Source organism: Rhipicephalus sanguineus, chromosome 3 (genome assembly GCF_013339695.2).
Source record: "Rhipicephalus sanguineus isolate Rsan-2018 chromosome 3, BIME_Rsan_1.4, whole genome shotgun sequence".
NCBI classification, from domain to species: Eukaryota; Metazoa; Arthropoda; class Arachnida; order Ixodida; family Ixodidae; genus Rhipicephalus; species Rhipicephalus sanguineus.
In genome coordinates, this window is record NC_051178.1 from 151,718,659 (window position 1) to 151,732,543 (window position 13,885).

The 13,885-nt window shown below is 46.3% G+C and overlaps 1 protein-coding gene across 1 annotated transcript in view; it reads left to right on the plus strand.

Moving 5' to 3' along the window:
- LOC119387463 (potassium voltage-gated channel subfamily H member 8) overlaps positions 1-13,885 on the plus strand; it is a gene marked incomplete at its 3' end in the record, with an annotated part of 61,392 nt that overhangs the window by 18,455 nt on the left and 29,052 nt on the right. Inside the window, 2 exon segments of the mRNA XM_037654856.2 lie at positions 5,511-5,684; positions 6,940-7,162. Of these exon segments, the coding sequence (XP_037510784.1) occupies positions 5,511-5,684; positions 6,940-7,162 (397 nt within the window).

The following is a 13,885-nucleotide window of genomic DNA, read 5'->3' on the forward strand; positions in this document are numbered from 1 at the left end:
TCAAGTTAATAATAATTATTTGGGTATTACGTCCCAAAACCACGATATGATTATGAGAGACGTCGTAGTGGGGGGCTCCGGAAAATTCGACTACCTGTGGCTCTTCAACGTGCGCCTAAATGTAAGCGGAAACCTAGTTGAAACTATAGCGATGTTGAATGAAGCGCCGAGCCTACGCGGTGACCTATAGTCATCGTGCAATGCAGTTGTCGAATTGTGACATCAGCACACGGACCTCTAGCATATTGCCTCCATCGAAATGCGGTCGCTGCGGACGGGATTCCATCCCGCGACCTCCATGTTAGCAGTCAATCACCATGACCACTATACCACCGCGGCGGGTATTTCTCAATTTGAGCAGCGCTCTTACTGCGAATGTTACGACATTAAAATAGTGCTCACGCTAGTTTCACAACCCGCCGCTGCCGAGATTCAAAAATCTGCTACAGCTGATGGTTCGGTCTAGTTTCAGACATTAGGAACTGTTCCTCAAAATTTAACGTTGAACTGGTTAGCGCATAGAATCAGTTAGCACGTGAGAGAGAGATAATAATCTTTAATGAAAATCCCGGAGAGGTCAGCCTGGTTTGTCGCCTCGCTTGCAACTCCAGGTGTCGGGGGATGACTATGGTATATACAATGACCACATATACACACAAGTAGTACGTACAGTCATGTGGTTTTACCTTCACAAAGCCAGAATAAAGTAGGAAAGACGAAGCACGTTACACCACACACAAAGTTAAGAAAGTAGGTGTATTTTCTTCCCCTATACCAGCGAAAATTTTAGCGCAGCAGTTTCGTGCGGCCTCACACCAACACAGGACGCTTCCTCATGTAAGTTTGTCAACGGGTGGAGCTTACAGTGAAACAAGCTACCGAGACCTGCTTATTTTTTGCTAGGTTAACTCATTCTTTTCGAGGTTTTCAATCCTTCATGAGTAATAAAAAGCCCGCCAAGTATTCGTGAATAAAAGAACACATTGCACCGATTCTTTTTCTCCCAGTGTGCATAAACACCACTGATGAAACGTTTTAATGTTTAACAAAATCCGGAGGAATACAGAAAAGCTTCTCTCGAAGATTTCTAGCATGCACAGTACGTAAACGCTAACGGAAACGCTAACGAAAAACGTCACTAAAGTATTTTACGACGGCCAGAACGTTTTAGTTGTAGGAGCACAAGCGGGGGACCACTTACGCGATGTTTTACCGTCCGTGAAAGTGCTCCGTGCACTTGAAGTCGTGTCGCACGGCTGTCTGTTAGCTTCGGTATACCACTTAAGGGACGCGATGTTTGCGCATGCCTGCCGCTTCTTTCCTATCTCGTCGTTTTAGGCTAGTGACATTTAAACGAGCACACCGCATAAAGAGCCGCAAGTCAACGTAACGAGCTTTAAGTAGGCGCGCGAGTCTACCAGACCGTAACAGGCAGAACCAACCAACGTGATGACGAAACGAGGGATCGCTCAAGTAGTACATCAGTCGCTTTCCCGGTGCGCTGAACTCAGGGCCATTAAATTTTGCGGGCATTTGTGCCGTGGGCCAAGCACGTGGGTAATGACAAGCATACCCGCAGCTCCGACGATAGTACGACGTCGTTAATATGATCCCCACCCCTCCCCATTTTTCTTCTTTTTTTCTTCCTTTTCGTTGCGTGCCACCGATATTGCGCAAGTGTCGAGAATAAAGCCACCGCATTCTTACCATGGGAGGGGGGTTAACACCCTCGTAATCTGGTCAGAAAGTCGCGCGATACCCGTGCGTAAAAGCTATGGCGCCAAAGCGACTTAGGGTAATTGGGTGCCAGGAAAGGTTCCCGGGCACTCTGAAGGAAGCCGGTAAGCCGTCTTCTGAGGCATCGAAGCACATTTTCATCACTCACCCCGTCGTCGACCTCGCTTCTGTCAGAGGCGTTCGATGTGTAATGACAACGCTGGCCACGCGCGATAATGACCGGCGTTTATTCATGCGCCTCTCATCGTGGGCATTATGGGTGCGTGGAACCATGCGCTGATTAGCATGTTGCCGCCCACACTGGCGAGCCATTTAGCGTCTTCCAGAGCGCTGCGCAGCTATGAAGGTGTAGGCTATTTTCACGCTTTGCGAAACTATTGCGTAGCGGGGTGTGTTTTGCTTTGTTTACCCGGACACCGATGTTGCTTTTGAAATCACGTTAGCAACGTGTATGGCACAACCTGCAGTTCCAGAAAGGGGCCTCGTTTCTTCTACACTTATTGTTGCTGACTGAGGCGGGCAAAAAGGTCTGACCGATTGACCGACTGCTGATTGATTGATTGATTGATTGATTGATTGATTGATTGATTGATTGATTGATTGATTGATTGATTGATTGATTGATTGATTGATTGATTGATTGATTGATTGATTGATTTCAACGAACAAAACGGCGCGGTGAGAAGGCGATAAAAATGCAACGAAATTAACAATAATGTCCGTCATATCCTTTCATTTTCACGCTTCGTCGGCGTTTCCTTTTTTTTTCTGTTAAAGTCAGTAGAGTGATATACCGTGGCACTTGTGTGCCACGGTATGTCACTCAAACTGACAGTGAAGAGATGTTTTTACTCTGGCACTGTGCTTCATGCAACACGGCTAGGCAGATTGTAGCGTGAAACCACGAATACCTGAAACTGACACCCTCTTATGTGTCCATGGCAGCCAAGACGCAACCGTAGCTACTGTAGCTTCTCAAGTGCTGTCAGTGGCGTAGCAGAAGATATTCTCATCTAAAGGTAGCCGGTGCACACTAAGGGCCATCAGACTTTCCTACAAGTGCGCCTGCAGCTAAAAAGAAATCAAACATACGAAAGTGTAGATGCCATAGCCAGCTCTTTTAAAACGACGCTTGCGACACGCGAGGGTGGCAATTTTCGCATGGCCTGTAGCATTATGGCACGTCTGTTCAAGTTCCTATGTTACAAACTCATGTGTATTGTTCCGTACGGTGCTATCGTAACATCAGCGTTTTATCGTAAAACCAGCTTGTTCCCCGTCTTTTTCATCTATGTCTTTTTTAGCCAGGTTTTGATACAATCTTTTTTTACTTTGCTTTCTTGCTCCAGCTTCTCTGAGGACGTGTCGTGTCAGAACCATTCTAGTCTTTGAAAGAGTAAATATCACTTTCCGCTTTTATTTGTTTTCTCTCCGGCCGGCGTTTCGCAATGCTTGTCTAAACGTACATGCATTCGGTGGTGTCATAGTTGCGAACTATTGCCTGCCGCCAGATGTAAAAAGTACGACATCATAGACTGTATTCACACAAACAGAGAGCGAGAGATGAAAAAGAAAGGCATGAAGAAAGCACGAAGTTGGTTGTGATGCCTCCCTGAGCCATTACTTTTGTCATTTTCACGCATGAAAAAGCTACCAGCTTCATTAATCTAAAATAAATCGGGGCATCAAAGGCACGACGCACACTGCGGTTGTCAGGGCATCTTTCTTTTTTTTTTAACCATGTTCTTGTCTCATCGCTCTCGCTTAAAGTAACGCAGCCTTTAATAAACACTCTTGCGAAATCTCTTATTTCGCCTGCCATAATGTTTGTCTTTCGCCGTGTCGCGGCTTAAGTCGCTTCGCAAATAATCTCCCAATGACGTTCAGTGACCTCAGCCGATTCAGCCTTTCATTACCACACGATGGCTCAAGGTCCCGCATATTATAAGGGCGACGACACTTAACACCGTTCGTGACGAAGCCTCTTCAATATGCTGCCTCTCTCAACGGCTTATGCGATCCCGGGCTTCAAATAAGCATTCACCGAAACGCCCAGAAGGGCTTTCATTCGAGCTTTCTAGCGAAGTTGTCGACAATGATCTATCACTACGAAGAAAAAAGTTACTGTCAGTCTCCAACTTTTGTTTATTTCTTTTATCGTGTTTACATTTGTGGATTACAGTTTACAGAGCCACGCGATTGAAGAGCTGTCACACCTAAACTAATGTACTACAAAGGAAACCAGAAGTGCGGGACGATGAATTGATTTTAATAATAATAAGTTTTCAGGTTTTACATCCCAAAACCACGATATGATTATGAGGGGCGCCGTAGTGGAGTGCTCCTGAGATTTCGACAACATGGAGTTCTTTAGCGTGCACCTAAATCTAAGCACACGGGTCTCTAGCATTTCGCCTCCATCGAAATGCGGCCGCCGCGGCCGGGATTCGATCGCGCTACCTTCGGGTCAGCAGTCAAGCACCGTAACCACTAGACCACCGTGTCGGGTGCCGAATTGATTTTGACAACCTGGGATATCTTACGTGCACCTAACTCTAAGTACACGGGTGTTTTTGTGTTTCGTCTCCATTGAAACTCGGCCGGCGTGGGTGGGTATCGAACCCGCGCCTTCTCTCTCTCTCCCCCCTCTCTCCCTCTCTCTCTCTCTCTACCACGGCGAGTCCAACTGCAGCGTTAAGTGAAATAGTTGTTTAGAGCCAAGTTCACCCTTGGGTTTCTGATTCAATTAACTATTCTGCTTCGTTCGTCCGCTATCCAGTAGTGTTTCGTTACTCCTTTAAGTTTCAGCGTAGAACCATTCCGTTTTAAACACTTCACGTGCTGTGTTTTTAGCCGTGGTCAAATTGAGTTAGTTTAGCGCCCGTAGGACGGCAAATGTTAGTCGACTTACCGAAAAATGGCACGTTCGAAATACGAAGGCAGTTGGAGAGCGTACGACCACTGGCCACGAACGAGACACGTTATTCAATTATACAAAAAAAAATTCCTAACTAAGTTTAAAGGAATAGACATCCTCAAGACTTGCAATTCTCAAGTGACGCGGCCATTTTTTTTCGGCGTTTACTCAAACTCGCTTTCACTAACCCAATTTGCTTTGCGATTGAATAGTGATCGGTTGTTCGCCAAAGTCAGTGAAGGTTTCACTGCTCAGACCTAAGTTTCACCGGCTTCCTGTTGCATCAACTTCTCGGGAGGAAGCCAGAAATAGCTATCGCGAAACTAACATAGTTCTTACACTTTTTGGACTGAAGTCGTGCCACTAATTTTCTCCGTCATACGCATGTACCCTTCGACGCTCAAAAACAAAAGAAAAAAAAAGCTTTTATTCTATCTCATGTTAAACGCACGCGGAGCTGCTCAGGATGACGTCGCGCAAGATAAATTATTCTTGATTATTGAAGTGTGGCATAACAAATGCTGAAGTTAAAAAGAATTTAACCCTTTAACCATCTGTTTAGTCATGTATGAATCCTGGATACCGTATATATACCTTGTAATGCGCTTGTTGTTGGGCAGCTCGAATGAACACGTCTCTTTCCGATTACACCTTCTACTGACGATTCTGAGCTATTCGCTATTCTGTATGCTGTAAAATTTTATAAACCCGCAGTCAGTGTGAAAGATGAGGACCATTGTTTAAGTACACCTGCATATGGCTAGCGCACTGCCAACATAGTTTCGTAACGCTTTTCGTGGCCCAGTCGGGCATTAACCCTGATGCATGCTTTTTTTGCGTGGCTTGATGCGTGCAGAACCTGCTGCACTCGACGGCGCTGCCCGAATACAAGACGGCGGCCATCAAGAAGTCCCGCTTCATCCTTTCCCATTACGGCGCCTTCAAGACCTGCTGGGATTGGCTAATCCTGGTCGCCACGGTCTACGTCGCTGTCGTCGTGCCTTACAGTGCCTGCTTCGGCGAGATGCAGGTACGTTGTCCTCGAGAGGGTGTCTTAGTTTGCAGCGCTACCGAAGTTGAATATTTTCAACTGATCAACTCGGATTCGGCATTGCTGCGACTCAATGTGAGCCGATTATAAGCGGCTCGCAAGGGAGAAATACGCTGCGTGTGGCGCAATACCCAAAGTACGATAGAGAGTCTATCTTGTTTTTCTTCTTTTGTTGCGGGCCAACAGAGTTGTTATGGCATTGTGAAAGACCGTCCGACCAAAGAGACTACCTTTAATAAGGAGGTGAATACACTGCTCTCGTAACATACCATTTCGAAGGCAGAAACCATCCAAAGATATTAAATTGATATCGAGGCTATTCTCAGCACTGAAATGCAATGCAAAAGCACCGGAGCGCCGACAAAGAAGCCGCACGAAGCATTGGCAGGGTTTGTGCCTATTATAAACGAATGCTGTTGTAAGCCCAAATGAAGTTTAGGAAATTCGGCGCACACGAACGTATATGCAGACTCTGACGTGTGTTCGCACATTAATGTTCCTGCGCTATGAGTTCAGCTATTTCATTTAGCGGGCGGTGACTCATTAGTTTTCTTCCATGCTCTCTTGAAACACAAAACACCGGCAGGAGCTCACGCTGGAACTCTCCGTGCGAACAGATGCCAGGCAATCGTGTGGTTGAGCACATCTGCGAAGGTCGCTAGCCAATGGGAAACTGCACTTATGATGACAATCTCTGTAAAAACATGGCTCAGACTATCAAGTCCCTCCTGCAAGGATAGGGAACTTGTAAGTTGGTTTGTGACAGACTTTTTCTTTCCTTAGTATAAATCAAATCACATTCAACTTCGTGCTGCATTCGAGATGATGGTTTGTGAATTTTCCAGTGATCGGCGAACCTTCCTTTGTAATCTTGTTATCTGTATTTGCTTCATTTGTTTGTTTGTTTTTCATTGCTTCATTCGTTTTAACGTCGTTATTACTATTTTTGTCTTCTTTGTCGCATAACAGAGATGCGAAGCGGCAGGGGTACGCTTGACATCAGTCTCTCCGTAGCGTCCCAGGTGTAGGTAGCTCTTTCTTTCAAGGCGATGCATCTGGATTAACGCTACATGTGCTTGTTAATCGGCCTCCTAGCACGCGCTCATTTCCCCTCCTGAGTGTGTACCCAGACGCCCAGCTACAAGAATTACTACAAGTAGTAATACAAGTACTACAAGTAGTAAGGCAATCTACTGCACTCCCAGAACACAGCACTCCTCTTTGTTCATTGCAGAGCCACACCGTGCAGCAGCAGCAGCAACGGATCGCCCTGATGGCGGCAGGCCTGAACGCGAGCTCGCTGCTCGAACGGGAGTACGCCGCCAACGAGAGCAGCTACGGGGCGGGCGGTGGGGTCCCGGCGGGGAGTGCGCTGCCGCCGCCAGCCGCGGAGCCGCAGCTGGACGGCAACAGGACAATCATCTCCGACGTCATCGTCGAGGCCATGTTCATCATCGGTACGTCCGTGTCTTTGCATCAGGCACTGTATCTTTTTTTCTTCGTATGCAGAAAGGTTAAATAAGCGTTGTGGAGATTCCCGAGAACGCGTCGATTGCTGGCCACAACACGGCGCCTGCGCTGCGCGAAGGTGCATCTATAACAGTAAAAATACGTCCACGTGATGCTTTGTGCATCATGGAACATGCACAGCCAAGTCTTTTTAAGCCTGCGGGACTTACGACCAAGGTGGACTCTGCCATAGGCGTGCGCACATTAGGTGCACGTCTATGGCACCAAACCGGAACTACTCCGGAACCAAACCAAGAAGCTAAGTCGTTTTAGAGTGCCCACACGAACTCAGTACGAGGGAGACAGACGAAAGACGCATTCTTGAGGCTAAGCATGTCAATAATACAAAAAACGCGCACGTAAGCCAGCCTTCAATTACCTTACATTAAGATAACATTTCACGTGAAACAGTTATCTTTCTCGCAAGCTCGCGCGCGTCCCTGATTTGCGGGTGGTGTCGTCATGCTTGAGCATGCGTAGATAAGTAGTGTCTACCTTCCTGTCCGAAACCTGGGGTTTTGAGTTAACAGTCGCCGTTTGCGTTGTTTTCTGCTCTTCTATTGTGGCTCTGTGTCTGCACGCCTAACTTCTTCGGTTTGGGAACGTCAAACCCCAGATACAATTATTGTTTTTATATTAACTTCTTCAACGATGAATTCCTACCAACTAGTTCAACTTTCGGTTGTTATAATATTTTCTTCTGTTTACATATAGCAGTTGGCTATAACTTAAAACATCTCAAAGAGAGAATGATATATAATAATACATTCATGTTATGGCTCCGAGTCTATTGTGGGGGAGTCGCAAAGCTAAAGGGAGACCGGCCAAAAAATGATTCACAATAAAACCTTATGCGAAGCTGCATGGAAAGTTGGGCGCCTCTAACTCAACTACGAAATAAGTAAGCTTTCTCAAAAGTCATTCCTAACCAGAGCTGGCGCAGTAAAGCTGCACCACAGTAGAAAAACTGCGATGACACGTATTTCTCAAAAAGCCTCTCAGCTTAGCTTACTGTGGGTGCACCGAAAGTTGTCAACGGTGTTATCAGCGCAAGTTTCTCGGTCCATAGCGATGCGGTGATGGAGCGTGGTCGACATTCGCGGTATCTTATAGTTAAACGGCTGAGCGACATGAAATCTGGTCAACGTAAATAAAGCCACAGCTGAAGCACGGGCCCCTCCGACGATCCACGAACGCATTAGCCAGACGGCGCATGCGCCGACGCAGTGGTTGCCGCACCGCAATAACGCATAAATCTCGGCCCCAAGAACAACTTCTCCGGTGCCCTTTTCGCAGCCGGAAAAAGTCATGGTTATCATTTTGACGTACACGAGCGTCGAGAATATTTACGCCGTTGGCACTATCGACAGTACAGCATCTTCTGCTCCATACTTTTAAAAAAATCGAAGAACTAACACGACATGGACAAGGAAGAGCACAACACGAGCGCTTCTCTGTCCCTGTCGTGTTAGCACTTTGAATTTTTTTACTATAAAGCATTACTAACAAGCTCGCTTTCTCGTTTTGCTTCACTTTATCTTTTGCTCATGATATACATACTTCGCTAAGAGTCCTCTTCCTGTCATTAAGGATAAAAAAAAGGCAGTAACTACAAAGCTTCGACAACCGCAAGGTTTTCCAACTAAAACTATTTGCAGCTTCTTTTACCGCCTGATATTTCGCTTTATAAGCTTACAAAAGCCTAGTTCGAAGAATAACGCCACGCATTCTACCATCTTTCTTTTTTTTTATGAGGGCAGCGCTTCAATGTTGCCACCTGAACGACATAACCGGAAATATTAGACGCGTAATGGAATGATAGCCCCGTGGGTTAAATTTTCTCTTTTTTTTGTGCAATACAGCAACAAATGCGTATAGAAAAGTAGGCAGATAAAAAAAAACTTACCTGAGAACTTGTAACTTGAATGAAAGCATTACCTGAGAAGGACACGTGCCTGTCATGAACAGACGCTCCTGTGTCGCACCACGTAGAGCGGATAAGAGACACGCGCGCACACACACACGTAAAAAAAAAAGAATAATAAATAAGGACAATGCTGAAAGACCGCCGTATAGATATGAAGAAGATACCTTTTGTCGAGCCGACAACGTGGCCTTCAACGGGGATAACCGAAAGTGACACGTGTCGTAGATGTAGACGGGTACCTAAGAGCAGCTAGCATTATACCTGACCTTTGTTTACGCCTTACGTCTTTTTTTTTTCGTGTTATATTTTTCGATTGGCTATACCGCTAGGACGTCCCCAACGCGCACTTAAGCTTCAAAACCAGTTTTTTGTCATGCGACACACTCTGCCTGGCTATTTTGCACTTTTTGGACTTGTTTCACGTTACTACACCCACGTTTCGGAGGCAGGATAAAAAAGCAGTGCCCCTTAACGACTGTCCCTTACCTCTACTGAAGTTTAAGTGAAGCGAGCATCGGTAAGAACGCAAAAGGGAGCCACTGCAGCTCCGCGAGTGACGTCATCTAAAAATTGATGAAGCATGAATTGAATGTATAGTCTCCCTTTAAGGCGACACGCACGGATGCAGACGTCGTCTCGAATACTGACGCTTTTGCACGAAAACTTGATTTTCGGAGAAATTTAATTTGTGTACGACAATGTACTCCCTTTGTGACATCGGAGATGTAGCGTGCCTACTACTGGGTCTTTTTTTTTTTTCATTGTTGAATTATGTGAACACAAAGCCTCGCTGCGAACTACAGAATATCAAAGTGCGACCGTGCACGATTCTGAACAACATCGAGCGACGGAACAGTTACCTTGGGGTTAACGAAACGAAAGACGTGTCAGTTAGGATGCGCAAGATATTTTAAAGTTTTCTGGTGTTGTTAGACGACGTGTGCCAGAGGGGTATAGAAAAAGCATAAGGTTTAAGCAAAACAAATGCCTGAAAGGCTTTAGTAAGCATAGGGCCACATCCGTATCGGTAACAACAGCGAAAGAACGTAAGCAGTATATACGCCGGTCCAGCTCTATAATGGAATCAAAAATGACGTGGCGATGTAAAAAGCCGTATAGGCCATAACGGAAGCCGTCATTTGCGTACGTATCATAACACCATTGTGTTAATGAAATTTCTGAAGGCGCCGTACATTGCACAGGCGTATGTACAGGCGTGCGTGCGTCGTTCAGTTTCAACTAAATTACAATACACCCTAAAGACCGCATTTCACCAATGACACAGGCAAGTAACCCTTCTCGATGACATTTCCTAACTTGACAATGATTCAAACTCGAATTCTCGTTTATGAGCACTTTTGACAGGGAAGCTGCTTAGCAAATCGTTCCTTGATGAAAACTATCATCATCATAAACGGGTATGTGCCACGGAAATTCGGTAAACCCCACTACTCACCACTGGTCCACTAAAACTGAAGAAGACAACAGTTGGCTCAACAAATGGCTGCGAAGCAACGGCGGCCCCGAAGCGATGGAAGGTGCCCGTAGATCTAGGTGCCCGTAGAACGCTTGGTTTCAGCGCGAGGTTCCATCTCTGCAGTTTGGACATCCTTGTCGTGTCTGTGACTGTCTGTGGTTTAACTCGAACCTCCTTGCGCTGAGCATTAAGGTAGAAATAGCCTAGCGTCACCTAGCTAAAGCCTAACACAGGCAACCTAGAAACAACCTGCGTCACGTAGCTAAGGACTACAAACAACCTAGAAGCAACCAGATTAGTATTCAGAATCGCCCAGTTTCGCTGTTTAAAGCCTTGGCGGCTTAGTGCAAGCTTCACCCATTTTTTAACACGAAAGTGTTTTATGCCGGGGTCCACCAAGACTTCAATGACGTATTTCCGTAACGGAAATGACGTCGAAAAAAAAGGTACACGATCAGATGGCAAAGAAAAAAAGGTTCCGTCACCGGGCATCGAACCCACGACCGCTCGGGCCGCAACAACAGATGCCGGGCACGCTATCCATTGCGCCACTGTCACAGACTCTAGAGGATTTACAAACGCACCTTTTATATCTACCACTCTCCCGGTCGGCGGGGTGGTGTTGCCCACTGGGAGCGGCAAGGTAAAGTAATTCGTCATTACTGTGGCCTCCGCGATTAGCACCTGCAACGCGTTGCACGTCCGTCCCATTCGGCGCGTTTTCAATAGAAATTCAATTTTGTCAATGCCTTAACGCACCGCGAGGTGGCGACATTGGCCCAAGCGTCGTAAAAGCGTCGGCCTCGCTCATAGCATCGCGCTAATCCAAACCAAAAATAGCTCTGCGACGCGCGCCTGCCTCACCTGGCTGTAACACCGCGTTCCCCACTCACGCGCTCACACCGGGGTGGCACGACGCGCTTTGCGTTTCCCTCTAGTCCTGCCGCGGTGTTCAATCACATGTTAACATGCCGCGGAATGGCGACCAAGTTCTGCGTCCAATATGCGACGCTCTTCTGGCTATCACACCTCGTTCTTTGATTACGCTTTCACTGTTGAATACTACAGCTACCACAAGGGCTTGTTTAATCATTTAACATGGGCGTTAGTCGTCGGGATGGAGATGTACCACCAATCATCAAAGTGGGTGCATCCACGTTAAACGGTGCTATAGATGCCAGACATCAATATACATTGTGCAAACTCTCTTATATCAATGTACAGTAAACATTCAGTTACTTCTGTAAGGGCACGCTTTACTTTCGTGTTATTCCGATTCCTATGACGGAGGGATCAACCATCTTTTTTTTTTTCTTTTGGCTGGGGGAGAGGGGGGGGGGGTCTTTCGGTATCAGGAAAAAAGTCAGTTTCGCCGCAACGGCGAAGCAATGATTGCGATAGCAATAAATTGTAATGTAACGCGAAGAACGGAAAGCAGCTCGAAATTGCCAGCGCATCGCTCGAGCCCAAAGGACGCACGAAAAGAACGCACACAGGACGAGCGCGAACTAATGCGTCACAGCTCGACACTTGAAGCGCACTGCTCAAACATAAAGCAGGACGCACGAAACAAACGAACAGGTACACACAAGACGAGCGCGAACTAATTGTCACAGTTGTTACTTATTTCTGTTTGAACAGCGCGCTCCTTTCGCAAACGCGGCCGCTGCAGCGAGCGAAGCGAAGCACCCCACCGGCCGCCCCTTCTTTCCTTGAGATAAGCGCACGAAAGCGACGACGCCCTGTAGAGCGAACAGCAACGGCGTTCGCAGGGGCAGGGGCGACGATCTTTAAAGCGCGCAACACGCGCGCACGTCGCGCCATCTATGTGGCCACTAAGAAAGCATGCTGAATTACATGGTGTATATAAATAGCTCGCCGTTAGCAGGCTGAGAGACGGTGCTGTCGTGGCTTAACGTCTAACGCGGCGGGCTGCAAAGCGAGAGGTCGCCCGTTCGATTCCGCGCGTCGGAAAGAATTTCTTAATTATTTTTCTTTGTGGCCTTTCTATATATATACATACTTATACATATACGGTGAATGACGGGGACGGACATTTTCCAGCCGAGACTGTCCATATAATTGCTATCGCAATAAAAAGGTCGCTTGAAACGGACATACACAACACGATTAAGCATCCCTCGTCCTGTCCCCTTAATGTATGTGTATGTTTCTCTTAAGCTGACTTTTTTTTTTCTCAGGCATTGGTAAATTACATCACGGACACTAACTAGTGCGCTTGCACTTCCTACTCTCATCAAGACAACGTTATGTGAAGTCATAACAGATACTTAAGCGAAATGTTAGCGTTTAATCTTTACGTTACACACGCACTTTCTTTTATACACGTAATGGTCTATTCTACTTGCGCCAAATGCACGCTCAGCAGCCGAACTCCATCACGCAGACAATTACACTCCGTAGTCCCGGATTAACATTGCGGCCCATTAACCTGTCTGTGGAAAAACTCATTCCTCCGTTTCTTAACTTGGCAAACGAGGTTTGCAGCCCTCAGCGACAGCTTCTATAATTGCGCTCATCCGGCGGTAGAACAAGGGACTGCCTAAAAACTAAACGTACGCCAGACATCTTGTGGCCGGAATTTTCATTTGGACTCGGTAAAGGAAGACTCGGACTGCCCTTTAAGGTGATCTTTAGTTTTCTCTTTCACAACGTACGTACAAGCGTTGCATTACAACGTGACATCCGTAATGGAACGTGAAATTTCGTTCTTTGAATGACCTTTTCCTTCGCGTTTACACTTCCTTTACCGTTGGTGCCTTTACATATTGTCCACTGCACCCCAAGTGCCTTCATTCAAAAACCCGTTTCGTTTATATTATTCGAGGCGCTCTTTTCATAACCCAAACTCCGTCTCTCTCTGTTTTTTTTTTTCATTTTTTTTTTATCATTGGAGTATACGTACACCAGCATTATGCTCTGAAACACACTGACTCGAAACATTTAACTTGACTCGGTTCCGTTGTTAAGCATTAGATTCCCTGGTTCGTTCCTACTTTTTCCTTCCTTTTTTTCTTTTTTATTTTTTTTCTGCGTATGGTTTGAAGTAACAATGTGCACAGACTTGTGCACATGAACTTCGCAATTGCAATGCATAAGCTTAGAAAATAGGACAACAAAGAGTATCAAAATGTAACTCAAAACAGTGCTGTTATTAACACAATTAAGCGCTCTAACAGCCCACGTACTTTTCCTAACTACAACCTGAAGTCTCGCCGTCTCCCGGCCGCTCTTGCGGCTAATACA